This window comes from Elephas maximus, chromosome 13, assembly GCF_024166365.1.
Source record: "Elephas maximus indicus isolate mEleMax1 chromosome 13, mEleMax1 primary haplotype, whole genome shotgun sequence".
NCBI lineage: Eukaryota > Metazoa > Chordata > Mammalia > Proboscidea > Elephantidae > Elephas > Elephas maximus.
The window spans coordinates 65,378,495-65,395,405 of record NC_064831.1 but is presented as its reverse complement, the minus strand read 5'-3'; the positions used below and the strand labels follow the sequence as shown (position 1 = coordinate 65,395,405).

General features: G+C 53.4%; 2 protein-coding genes and 1 long non-coding RNA gene across 6 annotated transcripts in view; 2 read left to right on the top strand and 1 right to left on the bottom strand.

The window, feature by feature from the left end:
* The window catches only part of PTPN9 (protein tyrosine phosphatase non-receptor type 9), a 93,525-nt gene extending 90,197 nt beyond the window's left edge, over nt 1-3,328 (top strand). The window contains exons 13-14 of one of the 2 annotated variants that reach the window (XM_049852662.1): nt 234-441; nt 1,253-3,328. In XM_049852662.1, the coding sequence (XP_049708619.1) occupies nt 234-441; nt 1,253-1,467 (423 nt within the window). In that variant the 3' untranslated portion in view covers nt 1,468-3,328. The remainder of the gene's footprint in view (nt 1-233; nt 442-1,252) is intronic. The other variant, XM_049852663.1, reaches the window with a different exon arrangement.
* On the bottom strand, nt 448-16,550 carry LOC126057212 (uncharacterized). Its single transcript, XR_007512453.1, has 3 exons — nt 16,439-16,550; nt 15,060-15,139; nt 448-565 (listed from the first exon to the last, which is right to left on the bottom strand). It is a non-coding gene; the product is annotated as an uncharacterized LOC126057212 (long non-coding RNA).
* Nucleotides 11,273-16,911, top strand: part of SIN3A (SIN3 transcription regulator family member A) — a 72,886-nt gene continuing 67,247 nt past the window's right edge. Inside the window, exons 1-2 of one of the 3 annotated variants that reach the window (XM_049852657.1) lie at nt 14,253-15,308; nt 15,593-15,752. The gene's annotated coding sequence lies outside the window, so the exon portion shown is untranslated. Of the gene's footprint in view, nt 11,311-14,252; nt 15,309-15,578; nt 15,753-16,911 lie in introns of those variants that run through there. The other 2 variants (XM_049852658.1, XM_049852656.1) reach the window with 2 other exon arrangements.

The following is a 16,911-nucleotide window of genomic DNA, read 5'->3' as shown; positions in this document are numbered from 1 at the left end:
ACAGTATAGTAATTCTGCCCTCTCCAGGTATTTAACCCTTAAAAAAAAAAAAAAAATTTTTTTTTTTTTTGTTTGTAGTAGGGAAGCAGTTGTAGAGAAAAGTTAAGGGTGGTACTGATAGGTAGAAACCTTGGTGTGGTGGGGGGAGTACCAGGGTGTTGAGAATCTGGGAAAGCCAATGTCAGGGGCAAGCAGAAATGAGCTCATTAACTTTTGCCTTTTTTTCCTCCAAGGAGCGGCAAAAACGCCAGGTGACCCACTTCCAGTTCCTGAGCTGGCCAGATTATGGTGTCCCTTCCTCGGCAGCTTCCCTCATTGACTTCTTGAGAGTGGTCAGGAACCAGCAGAGGCTGGCCGTCAGCAGCATGGGGGCACGCGCCAAAGGGCAATCCCCGGAGCCACCCATTGTGGTCCACTGCAGTGCAGGCATTGGCAGGACAGGTAACTCACCTGACACAGCTCCCGGTGCAGCCAGAGGCAGTAGAGGTGGGCGAGGAATATCAAAGCTCTTCGACCACATCTGTGAAAGTTGCCAGTACTCATTTGATCCATGGGTGGTGAATTGCTGTGAAAAAAATCTCTCTTTAATGTCCTTTAGGTATCCCTATTGCTAGGTGCTGGCCAGAATATAACATTTCCCAAGCCAGACCCTCTAGGGGTGTTAATGCTTTGTCCATCCCAGCAGCATGGTCGTTGTCTGACCCAGGTCACTCTGAGTGTCTGAGAGAGCTCAGCTGGGCTTCCTGTCCTCCCTCCTCCCCACAGAGGGATCCCTTCCCTGTGCTGCGCTTTCCTTCTGGGGCCAGTTAGCAGCCTTTGCCTTAAGAGGATGCGCATTGCAGGGACCGCTGTCCTCAGTTCCAAGGTCCCCCTGGGAGAAAGTCAGGAAGAATGGGTTTGTGTTAGGCCTCCAGGGGCAAGTTGTAGAGTCTCTGGCAATTAGGGCCTGGGTGTGGGAGTGCTGTCTGTCTCTGTATCTGGGATTGAAGCAGGAAGTTCTTCTATGCCACCTTCCCACTTACTCTACCTGTACCCCCATGTGTGTCCTGGGAGACAAGAGGCTTTCCCATTTCTCTAGCCTCTAACACTTCCTGTGACCTTCTCCTTCCTTTCAGGCCTAAGGCCAGCTGGCCTTCTGCCATGAGGCAACTTGCCTTTGAATTCATTCATCCAGTCCTACTAGATTTATTTGGTAGAGGGGAGGGAGAGAGGAGAGGTAAACCAGGTGTGACCACTTCCTTCCTTCCTTCAGGTACCTTCTGCTCACTGGACATCTGCCTGGCACAGCTGGAGGAGCTTGGCACCCTTAATGTGTTCCAGACTGTGTCCCGCATGAGGACCCAGAGGGCCTTCAGCATCCAGACCCCTGAGCAGTACTATTTTTGCTACAAGGCCATCCTGGAGTTCGCAGAGAGGGAGGGCATGGTGCCCTCCAGCCACAACCTGCTGGCCGTGGAGGGTCAGTAATTGCCTCACAAGCCTCCTACCTGCTGGCCAGCCTTCCATAAACTACCCTGGACACTGCTGAACCTATAGGTTGCCATCAGTTACGCTGAAGCCATGGACCAACCTCTTTCTCGTGACTCCCGGCGCACATGTGCACGCAAGGCAACCTTTCCCTTTGTCTAGATAGATGTGGTAAAATTGCCACTAGAAAGGTCCAGCAGCAATGTGTTCTTAATTCCTAGCACCTGCTATCGAACTGTGCCTTATTAAAACCAAATTGTGGCTATCGATTTTTGCCAGGGGCCCCGAGGTAAGTGGGGAAGGAACCTCCCTCCCCCTCTTCCCAATGCTATTCTCCTTCTTAAAGTCTCCTCTCTCCCTCCCTCTAGCTAGGATTTGGTGGGGAGGTTAGATGAGCATCCTCCTTCCTCTCAAGAGAGCTTGACCAAGTTATTCTAGAGACCATCCCGAGTGCCAAGCACGTTTATACTTAGGGCGTGTATTCCAGTCTTTCTGTCATTCTGTGTGTGTGCGTGTGTGTATGTGCACTTATGTGTATGGGTCCATGTGTACGTGTGTGTATATAATATATATTGTATGTGATAATATGATCGTATTCTATAAATACATATACACACAGATACTCCTTTGTAGAAGTTCATGGGGCTTTGTGTTGCAGTTCAGGCCTCCTTGCTTCCTGGACTCTACTATTATCCTGGAGTAGCTGGGGTTGGGGATCATGTCTCCCGTTGTCAGACGACAGAGTGGTGGAAGAGGACACACACATCCCCTCTTCATGCTCCTGCCACAGAACCTTGTCCTTAAGTAATGACTTACCTCCCTCTGGAGTCCCTGGGTGGTGCAAATGGTTAACACACTCAGCTAACCAAAAGGTTGGAGGTTCAAGTTCACCCAGAGGCGCCTTGGAAGAAAGGCCTGGCGATCTACTTCTGAAAAATCAGCCATTGAGAACCCTATGTAGTGCAGCTCTGCTCTGACACACATGGGGTTGCCATGAGTTGGAATTGACTCAGTGGCAACTGGTTTTTCTGTCCTTTAGGATGCTGCCTGTTGAAGCCAAGAATACTGGTTTGTGGTAACACTGGCATAATTCAGCATGGGTTGCTCTCATCTAATGATTTTTCTGTTTACTTTGCCAATTTTGGGAACAGACCTCCACTGTGATTCCAGACCCTCTCCTCCCTCTCACTGTCCCTCAGAGGTGGGGGTCTGGAGATAGAGCTGAACTCACTGAGCAGCCAGAGCCAAAAGCAATCGGTACGAAGTCTTAGAAGTAAAAAGGGGGAGCCCAGGCCTGAGAGAGGGGAAACTACTATGAGAATCCGAGCTGGGGCCTCTTTTTCTTTTGCTGGAGGGTTCCTTTCCTTATGCAACTTGCCCCATCTCTCCCTGCCTACTAGCCTGCCAAACCTTTGAGCTTGAGCTGGGTGGGTTCTGTGCCAATGAAAAGCTTAACCCCTGGCTGGGTGAGGCGGTCCCCTGTAATCACTGTTTGCTCCCTACCGACCCAACCCACCCTGCTTGCTCCCAGCCCACCCAGCCTGATGTGCCTGGGGTGGAATCAAGAGTCCCCAGCACTCCACATTACCAAGGAAATGCCAGGAACCCCTAAACCTTCTTCCCCCATCACAGAAGATGAGGTTGGCAGCTTATCAGACCTCAATAATTTTATACTGTAATAAGCTCTTTGAATGTGTATATTCTTATTTTTACAATCTTTTCATTTTGTATTTAACATCAATGGACTGAGTCAGATGCAGAAATAATTGTAAATGTTCATATTCAATATCTTACAGCGATACAGTTTTGTATTTACATATAAATATACCGACGTGATCAAACCCTTTTAGCTTCATCAATTTAGCAGTCTGGGGCTGGGAAGGTGAGGAGGGGATCCAGGAGGTGGTCCGGGAGGGTTGGGGTGGTAGGGAGGGGCCCAAGGTTTCAGTATTCTAGATTTTCAGTTCTGAGGGCCACCCACTTTGTCAGTAGGCCATGGCCTTGGCTCTGGGAGAACAAAGGGAACCAGCATTAGCTGAGTGCTTGCTGGGTGCCTGGCTCTATGTACTTTCTTTCCCATTACCCCCTTCACACCTCACAACAATCCAGTGAGATGTTATTCTCTTCCCTTTTCCCATCTACCCTTCCCCCATTTTTATATAGCTGCTCTAGAACTAGAGCTCAAGTTGGTCTGCTTAGAAAATCTTTTTTCTTTCCATTATATCACCTGTCTCTCAAAGATCAGGACAGTGCTTTGTCTTTTGAGGCCAGAATATTTTTTTAGTTTCCTTCAGAGTATAAACAGTTCTTAGATTCCAGCCATATCGGTTGGCTAGATCTTGAGCCCATGTTGCTTGTAGTAGACTAGAAGGGTGACTTAGGGTTGGTGGTTGGTTCTCCCAGATAGGACCTCCTGGTGTAGGGGCGTCAGGACTGCAGAGTACCAAAGGGGTCATACTCCCTGGGAAACTCCTATACATATGAGTACTTTGGTCTTTGGTGCTGTGGGAAAATCTTCAGTCATTTGCATCTCTCTCAGAATGGAACCAAAAGGTTTTCCCCAGTAGATCGCTCCCCACACCATGTAACTACTCTTTACCATGTTGGCCAGTGACAGCCTGCCCTGTGGGGCTGTTCTGGCCTAGAGAATGTGCAAATATTGGGGTGTTCTGAGTAATAAGGGTAGGAGCTAACACTTTCTAAGTGCTTACTCTATTCTAGGCACTGTTCAAGGTGCTTTCTAGGTATTATCTCATTCATCCTCAAAACAACCTTTTGAGGTAGGTATTGACAGAAGAAAAAACTGAGGCATAGGAAATCCATTTGCCACAAACAAGAATCTGAACCATCTGTCTGCTCTTAACTCTCAAACTAGACTGTCTCTAAGGATCAATCTCCTGGTCTGCTAACAAATTTTTCTTCAGTTTCTTAATCAGGAGCGAAGTGTGGAGCAAAGTATTAAGCCAGTCCTTGCCCCAGATTAGCCTCCATTCTTTTGGGAGGAAGCCTAAGAGGTGAACAGAGATTCTCTGAAATCTGGGAAATCAGAGAGGTTAGGGGTTCAGTGGAATAGGTAGGGAATGAATGTAATAATAAAAGGTCTGGAGGAGGTAGACTTGAACTGTCACTTATTTGAAGAGGCTATAACCCAACTGCTCTGTAAATTCAGAAGTTACGCAGGGCTCCTCCTTGCGTATCAGGATTGGCGAGGAGGTTATCACTTGCAGAGCTTCATTCAACTGCAGATGCCTGAGTCCCATTCAATGGGTGGTCGAGGGACTGAGGATGAGCCACGTTTGGGAATCACTGAGTCCATGTCTCTGACTCAAACTGATGTCTCCTGAATTTTCTGGCCAACCATGAAAAGGATCAAGAGTTTTCCGCCCACTGCCATAGTTTGCTTGTAGCTTTTACCACTGGGAAGATAATCAATCTTCAGTGTGAGCCTATCTATTCTAGGTGTATTAGAGGAGGTAAAGGAAGGGGAAAGCAGAGAAGGAACCCAGAATCTGTTAGGGGAGTCAAGACTCTCATGCTGGTGACTTAGTGAACAAAACAAGAGAACCCACAATCAAATGCTGGATTGTGTAGTTGACATAAAGAGTTCAAGGGGGAAAGGGCATTGCAAGCTAAAAGCAAGCATCTGCTTCTGATCTGATTGCTGTTTTTTGCTTTACTCCCTCTAGCACTCCCAGAGTATATAATTCTTCAAACACAGGAGATAATCCCACTTTCCTCTCATGTGCCTGTTGCTCCGTTCGTTTTGCCCAGCCCTGTCAGCTCGTTTAAGGAGCCCTGGTGGTGCAGTGTTTAAAGTGATTAACTGCTAACTGAAAGGTCAGTGGTTTGAAACCACCAGTGACTCTGTGGGAAAAAGATGTGGCAGTCGGCTTCCATGGAGAGTTACAGCTTTGGAAACCCTGTGGGGTGGCTATGAGTCGGAATCAACTTGACAGCAACAGGTTTTTTTTTTTTTTGTCAGCTGGTATGGGACCTTTGCAGTGAAGGGTGCCTTAGCAGCCTCAGCCTAGGGGGTCCACCATTGTCAGCTTCCATGTGATGGTATGTAAATGACAGTGGGACTGGTTCTAGGAGAACTGGACTATTTTAGTATCTAGACACAAGGGAGATGTGGCTCTTGCCCTCAAAGTCTTCCAACCACACAAACACACACCCCTCTCACAAATCAGAGAGACCTGGAGAGAGGTGGGCCAAGAGGCATTGACCAGGCAGAAAAGCCTTCCCTGGAGTGAGACAACTTTTTAGTAGTTCTGAGGTCTCATCACACAACCCATGCCAAATCCCAGAAGGGGCTGCACTAGGTGATCCTCCTAAGAGCTCTCTGATGCTGAGGGTCTAGCTCTTTGTTGGGCAGTGGGAAGGCACACAGAGGAACTATCAGGCCTTTACTTCTCTACTTGGGCAGATTCCTACTTTAGCTTATTTTCAAAGTCTCTTCTTTCAAGCTGCCGCCACTTCCCTGCGTTGCCTCAGTTCCCTTCCCACTAGGTCCCGTATTTGGATAGAAAGCAAATTGAGTCTCCCTGCCTTTCTCAAGATCAGCCCATAGGCCTTCAGCCTTTAAGGCTTCCTTACTGCTCCATGTAGGGCAGACAGGGTGACTTAGAGCCAAGGAATGAACTGACCAAGGTCCCAGAGCTCCTAGTCCACATCTTGGCTCAGATTTGTCTCAGGCCTTGGTCACTACCCACAGACCATGGTTAACTTACCTAGGACTGGAGCTGAAGCTCCCACAAGGGAACCTCTTGAGAGCAAGGGAACCAGATTTTCTCTTGGCAGGTATGCACTGCATACTTACCATCACACAGCAGTTACTCGGTGAATATCAAGTGTTCTGGGATGTATTGCTCTTGACTGACCACAGGGAAGACGGGGGTCTTCTCCACAAGTAAAAATTCTAGCATTCTCTAAAACCTGTTGCAGTGTTTGATCTTTATCCACCGCTTTACCATAAAAAAGAAAGTTGCTGTCATAAAATCCTTCCTCCTGTTTAAGGAAAAGCTGACATGATGCAGTCTTAAATACCCAGTATTTTCTGGCTGAGACCAAGCTAACTATTCTAAGATCCTAACTGGGAGTGTTGGACAGAGGCTGAGAATGTGGTTCCTTTTCAGGAATTTAGGGTAATATATTCATGATAGTTGTTAAGATGATAACTATGGCAGTAGGAAAGGAAGACTGAGATTTAAACAGTAGTATATATTTATATAAAAAAAAGAATAAAAAGGCACAGTGTCCCCTCCCCCATTCCAGGCTCACTCTCTTCTACTCCTCCCCCACCTTAGAACCTGTCTGCCTCTCTAAGCCACAATATAGTTTGAAAGCCTCAGGACTGCGCAGATGTGCAACGGAGCAGAGGTCAGCCCCTTCATCTTGTGGGGTCTCTGTTTTACCTCCTTGACCTTTAATGACTACCTGTGTCCAGGAGCCAGTTGAAGTCCGAGTCTAACGTTCAGGACAGATACTAGACAGGAAATACCAATTTGGGACTTTGTCTACATAGAAGCAATGAGCATTGGTAGTGGGTGGGATCAGCCAAGACTGAGGAGGGCAAGATGAGAGGAGAGACCTGTGGGGGCCACCGACATTTAGAAGATGGGTAGAGGAAGAAAAGCCCCTCAGTGATACTGAGCAATAGGCAGAGGTAACCTGAGGCTAAGCCAGGCTGGCTTGTCACAGGCTGTTGAGAGGTGGGGAATGGTTGGGATGAATGAACAAGATTTGGAAAAACGGGTTCGCTAGCTGTCTTCCTGGGGCAGGGGCTGTCAGAAGGAGGAGGCACAAGTGGAAGGCAAAGTAGAAACTAGAGTGCTCTGACTGCCACTTCAACCAAAGCAAGCCCCACTTTTTGTCTCTTACATATTAGCCCTCCCAAGATTTCATTTGAACAAGGGCATCTGCCACTTAAAGAAAATAATTACCAAACAACTGATATACGAAGGAAACACTTTTAAAGCATAAATCCAGGTAACCTGGGGAAACAGACAGTTATATTGATTTTCCAGATTTGGGCTGGAAGCAACCCAGAGGGGTAAACTCACACTGAGGGGAAGGTACTTGAAGACACAGAATGGCAGTCTAACACCTACTCAAAATTCCCAAGCCTCCAAGGCCACCCAGGAATCAGAATATGGAATATAAACAACTTACTACACCACCTGGTTGCTAGAGAAATGGAGTTTCTTCACATAGTAGAGTTGTTTGGTCCTTTAGGCCAGCTCCTGGACTCACTGCTAGGACTCCAACTTCAGGGACTTTGCATTTGAATGACCAGGAGAAGAGGGGGTGAGGATGGGATGACGAAAAAAGTTGGAGAAGTCTTAACGAAATGCTAGGCATACTTTAATGTTACAACAGCCCACCGAAGTAGATATTCTTAGTTTACAGATAAAGATAAAGCCATCCAGCTGGGAAGTGGCTGAACCAGAATCCTGACCAATAGCTTGAGCTTCTCCCCTTGAAGCTATAGGGTGCTTGGGGTGGGGGTAGGGACCTAGCCTCCGATTCCAAAGTAAAGCCTCAAATGCTCCTCACATGGATATTCCCCAGCAGGCTGTGGCTGCCTTCTACAGCTGCCAGAGGTTCTGGCAGCAGGGCACTGCAGTGCAGGCTCTAAATTTCTCTAATCACCATAAGCACCCTAAAGAACTGTGAATGAGTTCTTTTTGTGAATGAGGGTGTTTGTGTGTGTGAGTTTTCTGTGAAATTGTGGATGTCAGAAGGTGTGATAGTTTTGAGTATGTGTATTGTGAGTTGACATATGATGTGTGTGACTGCAAGACAAATCTTGCTTCTTTGAGGAGGATAATTTTTTTGAAAAAGCTAGAAATGAACTCTCTGGGGACAAACTGCTGTTACATTTATGGAGGTGAGAAGTGTGGAGCAAGAGGGGAGACTTTTCTGTAGGGGTCCCAACCTGGAGCTCATCTCAGGCACCAGTGTGTACGGAGACAGCATGTGGGGACACAGCTCAGGCTTTGGGCATGGATAGACTTGGCTACTCAGGCTATGAGCCCGGATAGACTTGGCCACCTGACACGGGAAAGTCACTCTACTGCTCTGAGCCTCAGAGTTTACTCATCTGGAAAATAAGGTTAAGAATCCCTAACTCAAAAAACTTGTGGGATGTTTCACACAAAAGAGGCCTCCTGGGAATCAGAACCTGGCATCCCAACATGACTTCTCCAAGAAGGGCTCTCACCCAGGTATATTCACTGTTCTGTCATCACTGGCATGGAGAGGGGGATGTGGATGCAACCCTCAGTGTAGCTGGAGGGCCAGTGTCACCAAATCAACTATTCTCACAGAGGCTGGGGTTGGCTGTGCAGGCATCAGTGTACTGAGTCAGAAACAATCACTGGAGCCCTTCCAAGGTAACTCCTGAGGTCAGTTTAGGGGTGTTGAGGGGGGAGTCCGCAACAAGGTGGTACACTTAAAGCTGGGAGTGTCAGGGAAACCTGGTTCTCTGGGGTGGGGGGCAGCTGTTCTAGTTGCAAATGCTCTGTAAGTAATTTCATCCACAGCACACTACTTGCTTCCCAGGCTCAATCAAATGCTTGGGTCCTTGGTCTCCACAGAAGCACAGAAACTCAGGTGTATTAAAGAGCATTTTATCATCATATTTTATCCCCATAACAAGCCTGAGAACAGCAAGGCAAGGATTATAATGTTATCCTCTTTTACAAGAGGGGAGGCTGATCCACAGATAATAAGGGACTGAGTGGGGACCAGGGGGCTCAACTTCCAAGCTAGCGTCCTTACTGCTCTAGCACTCTGCTTCATCCCACACTGACTCGGTTGGTATCTGCTATGCCTTCCGTGAGGGCAGAGCCCCTTGGTAATACAGCAGGAATCTGAGATGGGGGCTCCAGACATCAGGGGGTCTCTGGTCTGAGAGTGAAGCTTGACCTCCATGGCCTGCCATTAAACACACAGTCCTCATCTCCTGGCCTTTCCCCTCAATGATCTCATCAGCGGAGACTCCTGGGGTGACCCACTACATTTCCCAAATCACCTTCCTACCTGCCCTTTCTCTTAGTGGAAGGATCCCCCGGACCCCAACACACACGCACCTGGGGCAGGTACATGAACTCAGAGGGAAGGGTTTTTAGAGGATGTCTTTCTACTCCAATTTCCACCCCTATTTCACAGGGGGAAAATGGGTCCAGAGGGAGAAAGGGATTTGCCTAAGGATATGTCACCAGTCACTGGCTTAGAACCCAGATGACCCAACCACTAGCCACAAATTCTTCATACACCTCCTCACACAGCATGCTACTGGTTACTTCCTTCCCTCCACTACCTACACTGAACCAGTCACCCGCTCCCCTTGAGTCTTTCTCAAAACACATCTCTCTCCTATTCCTTCCCCACTCTCATTGCCCCAGTCAGGTCCTCATTACAGCTCACCTGAACTATTGAGGCAGCCTCCTAAACAGCAGCAAGCCCCCATTTTGCCCACAGGCCTCTAAGGCCCATCATACTCTGCACATCCCACCTCATCCACACCAGTTTCCTTTCCTCACTGCCCCAATGCGGGTAGGGCTGCCTCAATTAACAGGTCTTTCTTGCTCACACATTTTGGACCTCGAACACAGGCTCAGTTCTATTAAGCACAGGCCTGTGGGGTGCCTCCTACTCCCCCCCACCAGAAATCCTTTTGGTTGGGAGTTATGACAAATTCGGCAAATGATGCAGGGAAGAATCTGTAGCGCTTTGACTCGAGCGCTACAATGTGCCTCTTGTACTTTCCAACCAGTCATTGCAACAGCCTAGGCACTCCTCACTCAGCCCACCCTCAGAACCCATCCAGCCGCTGGGATGCTGAGCATCTTAGACCAGAATTCTGGGCCTTTTTGTGTGGCCCTGTGACCACCCTGTTCAAACACATTCAGCTGTGTAGGTCCAAGCATTTTAACCAAATATTATAAGCCTTCCTCTGGTCCCATCTTTCCAACCTTAATTTTCATTAACTATCCCAGCTGCACTTGAAGGGCCTTAACAATGTTTCACACCTACCCCTTTGTGCCCTTTGCTGAAAAATGACTTGCCCTTCCATTTCTGCCTGGTGAAATCTCCTTCGAGACCCAACTTGAATGCCTCTATGAAACCTTTCCTAATTTTCCTTCAGCTGGAAGGAATCTCCCTTCCCTGAGCTCCTAGAGATGTCTATTTATGTACACATTCCTGCCTTGAGTTAGCTTTTTCTGTATCATCTTTTCGGCTGGACCGGGAGTCCCTGGACGGTGTGGAGTGAGCCTCTCATCCGGCCTCTGTGAACGGACCCAGCAGCAGGCGCGGTATTAACGTGTCTGCCTCACCCGAAGGTGCTCAGACAAGTGCCTGTTGTCCTGGACGCAGGGATTCCCACTTGCATCACTCACTTTTAGGCGATAACAGAGGGCACCGGACACGGTTAGGTCACAGCCAGATATTCCAGCCAGGCGCTAGGGTGCCCTTTCCCGCCTCTCCGTCCAGCTCTGAAGGGTGTGTATGTGTGTGTGTGAAGGAAGTGGGGGCCGCGCAGCCCAGCTCCCTCTTCCTCCGGGTCCACCTGCGGATCCTCAAGTCCCAGAAGGCCTCCCTCCGGCTCGAGGGCCTCAAACTCCAAGACTGAGAAGACAGGGACCTCTGCCACAGTTGTGCCGCCCACTCGCGGAGAGTTTATTTATATTTTTTTTGGAGGGAGGGGGCGTGCAATGAAGGGGAAGAGGCGGGGCAAGGAGAGAAGGCGGGCCCAGGATGACTGACGTTAGAAGCGGGGAGCCAATGGCCCGTGGGGGGCGTTCCCCCCCATTCAGGACTCCTCGCCTGGCTCGGAAGGTATGTTAAACAGCTGCTTTTAATTTGGTCCCCCCAATCTCCGGCGTTTGGGGGGCTAGTCCATGGCCGCTCGCTTTGGCCAGCCCGCGGCGGTGCGGGCGCCACGGGCCCCGGGACGGAGCCAGGGGGAGGCTCGGAGTCCGGCCGCTGAGGGAGGCGAGGGGCAGGCCAGGAAGGAGAGCTCTTGGCGCCGCCCGCTTGCCAGTGTGTTTCCAAGCCGGGCGGGAGCTGTGGGGAGGGGGCCGGCCCGGCCTGGGGTCGCCAGGGCGCCAGCCGTGCTCCCTAGTTTATTTCACCGAGCAGTCGGTTTCGGTAGGTTTCGGCGGCGGAATGGGCAAGGGGTAGGCAGAAGGAGATTCCCCGCTCCTGGAATGTCCCTCCCTTTTGAAAAAATTTGTAAAGAAAAATGGGGGATTCCGTACACCGACTGGAACCAGGCCCGGGCTGCGGCGCGCGGGATCGGCAGGGGGCGGCGGCCCGAGCCGGGTTGGCCGGGCCCACTGAGCTCGCGGTGCCTGGAGTTGGTCGAGAGCTGGAGTTAGCAAGCGAGCCGAGGCCCGCGGCTTTCCCCGCTAACCACGCTGCACGAAGGCGGCAGCCACCCCAGGGGTTTTGTTTCTGCCCGCAAACTTGTCGGAGGGGCCGGTGGGCGCGCCCCCGGGAGGCGCGGGCGCCGAGGGCCAGCGGTTGTTAGGGACTCTGGGGGCGGGGGCAACGCCGGACTTGCGAGAGGGGCGGCCGGCGGCGGGAGAGGCCACCGGAAAGAGTCCCCGCGCTTCGGCAACAGCCCCATGCGCCGGCCGGAGCTCTCCGAACTCCCGGGCTGTGGCGGTGGAGTCGGCATTCGGCGCCGGAACCCGCCAGGCCGCGAACCGGCGCTGAGCTCGGCCCGGGGGTCTGGAAAACCTCCAGGAACTCGGCGGTTCCGACCCGCAGCCCCAGCTGATCCCCTTGCAAACATGGAGCTCCCTCCTTTCCCTCCCACCCCGCGGCGGCGGCGGCGGCGGCGGGGCTGCTCCCTCCCCCTCCCCCGGCCGTGCCGCTGCCGGGCTCCCCCTTCCCGCGAGGTGCCGCTGCGGGCCGCTCGGCCTCGAATCGGGCGCGGGCGTATTTGCGCGCGCCCCCGAGGGGGTGGCCTGAAAGGGGCAGTGAAGGTCGGAAACAGGGAAAACAGACTCCACGCTTGGAATCGGGAAAAGGAAATGCATCAGCGGGCGGGGAGGGGCGCAGGGAGCGCGCCTGTCAGTCGGGATGGCGGCCTCCGGCAGGCTGCAAGCGGGGAAGCAGGCGCCGGCGCGAACTGCGGGGGTCGGGCGGGGACGCCGGCTGAGGAGGCAGAGGGGACCGGACCCCTGGAGCACCGGGATTGCCCCTGCCTCCACTCATTGGCCCAGCCTGTTTACTATACTCCGGCGGAGCCTTGTGCAACCGGCCAGGAGGGTAGCTGAGGGCGGGGCCGTCTCTTCCACCCACCTCGGGCTCCTCCAGAGGCTCCGCCTCCTCTTGTTTTCTACTGGCTGGGCGAGACTCCCTTTTTCTCTTCTTGGTTACCAATTGGGTGACATTCTCCCGAGCTCCGCCTATCGGGAGGCCGGGCCGGAGTTTAAGTTGCTAGGATTTTTTTCCTAGAAGGGCGGAGGGAGGATTCCTGCGGCTTACGTGAGGCGCAAGGTCCCGCCCCTATTTCTAATTGGTGAAATGAATAGTTCCGCCTCCTCCGGCGGAGCGAGCTGGGAGGAGGAAAAAGCCAACCACTCGTCCCTGCCCCCTCCCTTCGCTCGTGTGCGCGCTTCGCACATGTATGGGGCCCGCCCCGCTCCTTCGAACTGCCCTCCCGCCCGGAAGTCCTGAGCTCGGCGCCCTTGGCGTGGGGGGCGGGGGCGAGAGGGGGCGGGGGGGCGCGAGCAGAGCAGGCACACAAAGATCCCTCCAAGGATCGAAGTCTGCTGGCCTTCGTGGTCCAACTAGGGGATGACCGTGTGGAGTGGATTTTGAGGGATTCTGCAGGAGCTGAGAGGGTGAAATCTGCCCTTCCCGGCTGGGGCTGCGTATTAAAGTTCTGACCGCTGCCTGGCTATTCTCGCACACCGGCGGCCCCTGACTTCCAGGGGATTGCCATTAGCTTAAGCTAGAGATCGCTGCGCACGCTGGCAGTGTTTTTTCTTCACAGGGCAAGGTGGCTGGCGTTGTTGGCTGTCTCGGGTTCGCCTGGGAGTCTTAGGCATGACCCAGGACAGCTCATCTCCCTGTAGGGCAGTCCACTTTTGGCTCGGGTTCGGAGTGGTTCTCCGTGTCTAGGTGGGAGCGACTTACGGCATCCAGTCCTGGGAAGAGGGGCCGGTCCAGGGTTAAAGGCACCTCTTGATATGTTCTGCCAAAATGCCTTTTCTTTGTAACCTCAGAGACGTTTGGCCCGGGGGTTGCTTTCGTAGACCTGACTTATTTTTAGAGCTCCGTCTGGGGGCAAGGCTTCACTCCTGGCGAGGCTGCTCCCACCTGTCGTGGAGTTCACAATTCGCCGCCGTGGCACCGCGGCTCAGAACCATCCTGGGAGTCAGGCCCACCTGTTGCCAGAGCTCGTTTCTGGCCGTCTCCGCTGGATTGCGGGGGACAGGGTAGGAGGATCTAGGAGCAGATTCCCTGCGGCCTGCCACTTCGGGACCCACCCGCCTCTCTGTGGGGAGTAGCCTTTTTGCTGGAGTGAGCGGGAAGGCTCTAGTTCCGCCCCCTTTCCTGGTGCTGCGAGAGCGCCCCCAAAACCATGGCCAGCGTCAGTTCTTAACTCTTTTGGTGAATGAATAAAAGCAAGGTAGCTATCGCAAGCACTTTGTCTCCCTGTGTGTTCGAGGCACTATTACCTACACCGAAAGGGTCAGAAGATTGCTATTAACACACTTTAGCCGAGGAAGAAAACAACAATTGTTATCTTTTGCCCCCAACTGATTTTTATCCTATCTCAAGTGTGGATATATCTTCAAGGTTCTTTTCTGCCATGGTCTGTTTTGGTCTTTTCCTCTCCTTCCTCAGTTCTTGAGTCTGAGAACGCCTTCAGACCTACCCGGGAGATCGCGAATGTCTTACATCTCACGCTCCTCCTTCCGGAGGCTTGCCAGGGCGGTGGCTGCTAGGGCCCTGCCTTTCTTTTGGTTATCTCCTCCCTCTTAGAACTGCCTACTTAGGTTTACGGAGTGTCGGAGTTAGGAGTGAGCAGCCAACCCTAGTGGCGGACTCGGAATCCCTGGGGCTCTTTTCAGGATTTAGGTTTCCAGCCCTTAATTGTGTACTCTACTGGCTGAAAGGAGCTGCCGGCTGCTCCAGTTATATATTTGCTTTTTCTAGGAGGCAGCATGCGGAAGTGTAAAGTGTAAAGAGAGAACTGGATGAGAAAGATGAGGTTCTCTTTTAAATTATTTGGTTAGTTGGTCCTCCAGGGTGATAACGTGCTGCCTTTCCTCTTCAAATCCCAGGGCGTGGGATCTCAGCTGCTGGCCTCCGCGCCATCCACTGTCTCGGGCCCTGGAACTCTGAGCTTCGGTCTCTAGTGTAAACATTCCACAAAAGGACTGCTAAGGTTCAGCCTCCTCGCGCAGGGCGGAGTCAGCTCCTTCCTAGACGGGCGTCCTGACCAATGACGGCTCCTACCGCGCCGAACTATCGAATCCGAGAGTTAGGGGCGGGGCCTGGCCCGGCAGTGGGGTAGGAGGAGCCTATTTCACTTACGGACATTTTACCCCACATCGGTTACTTACCTTCTTGGGGCGGTGGGAGAGCCCGGGGTAGCCGCCTTCCAATGCTGTGACCGGCGGGGGCGGGAGCCGACTTGTTGGGCCTGTGAGTGAGATAGTACGGGGCGTGATATGTAGTGTTCTCCAATGAGACGTGAAGAGCTTCCCTGCTTCCTCCAATAAGGTTGCGGCTTGGGGGTGGGATTCAGCAATCCCTCTCCAATAGGCGGGGTTGAGCTGGGGAAGCTCCCCGCCAATAGGGGCGTGGAGAAGGTGAGCGGCTCCCCCTCCCCTTCCAGCCGGGGGGAAGGGGCGGGGAGTCGGCAGGCGGGGCGGAGCGATTGGCTGAATCTTTGACGGGCGGATATTACGGCCTGTGGCGGAACGAGGTTGAGTCTTCCCTCTGCGGGGCGGGCCCGGAGAGTGGGCGGGATTTCCCGGGTAACAGAGAAGCGGCCGCGGCGGTAGAGGCGGCGGAGACGGTTTCTCCATCTTCCCCCCCTCCCCTTCCCCCCTCGGAGTTTCCCTCCCTCCCTCCCTCCCTCCCTCTTCCCCAGGCTGGGCACCGGGGCCTGTGGCCGCCTCGTTAGTGGAGAGGAGACTGCCAGTCCGCTTCGGCGGGCCTGCGCGCCGCGCCGTTCTCAGGGCCTCCCTGCTGAGCCCCGAGACTCACGCCGAGAGGGACACGCAGTGACGAGCGGCTGAAGCAGCTTTGCGGTGAGAGCATGCCGGGCCGGGGTCTGGGCGGAGAGCGTAGGTGGCGGGTAACGCCGGACTCGAGGGTGTGTGTTTTTAAGGGGGGCTGACCTCCCCGGCTTCCCGTAGAGAAGGTGGCCGGGAGGTGTGTGGATGTGTGAGGGGGGGTGGGGGGCGGAGCGGGGTAGCTCTCCGTGCGGGAGGGGGAGGAGAGCGTAGTCCCGGTGCGCGCGGAGGGGGCGGGCTCTCGCGCCGCCGCTCAGGGGCGGGGCCGGCGCGCGCGTGCGATTGTGGAGGAAGGGGCGGGGCCGGCCTCGCGCTAAGTGCTGTTTGCGGCAGACCACCCCCTGTCTGCCTGATGTGGGCGGGCCTCGGGCGGGTGGCGGCTCACTGGGCTGCTGCGGTGGGGGCCGGTAGGGGGTCTCCCGCGTGTGGTTTCAGGGCGCGGCAGGGAGGGGGCGTGAAGTCCGCGTTCCTCCGCCTTCTCGAATCCGGTTGGTCGGAGGGACCGTACAGAGTGGCCATGCCACTCCCCTTGGCCGCCCCTCTTCCCGAGTTTCCGCCTCCTTGGCAAGTGAGGCGGGGCTCGGGAAAGCCCGCTGTCCGGTTTGGCTGGGAGTCGCGGCCTCCAGATCTGCCCCGCCCTGTGTCTCCGTGGGGTGGGAGGAGCCCCGCTGACTGGGAGCTGTGGAGGTGTCAGGACTTACTCTTGTGGCTCGGCCATGCCTTCTGCCTGGGGCAGTAGGGCTGGGTGCCAGAGCTGTTGTCTCGGCTTTACTCCAGGCAGCGTGGACGGCACCGTGCAGCCAGGAAAGTCGGAGCATGGTCACCGCTATTCCTCTCTAGGCTGTAATTATTGGCGCGAGGTTGCTCGAGGTCTTTTCGGAAGATTCCAGGCTTGGTCGAGTGTGACTCGTGCTCTTGACCGTGCTTCCGCGGTGGCGATGGTGGGGGGAGGGGCGGAGAGTCATCAGAGACTAGAAATGTGGCCGAGGACAACCTTTCCTGGAGTTCCTTTCGTGTTCAGTTACCGGGGCTGTACGAGGCGGGGCTTCCTTTGAGCCAATGGGATGGTGCGTAGTTAGCTAGATTTGGCGACTGTTCAGGTGCCCTCGGACTTCAAACCCAGTTAGCCACGGAGAGGCAAATGGAAGCTCCTACTCTTCAGGAGGCTGAGATT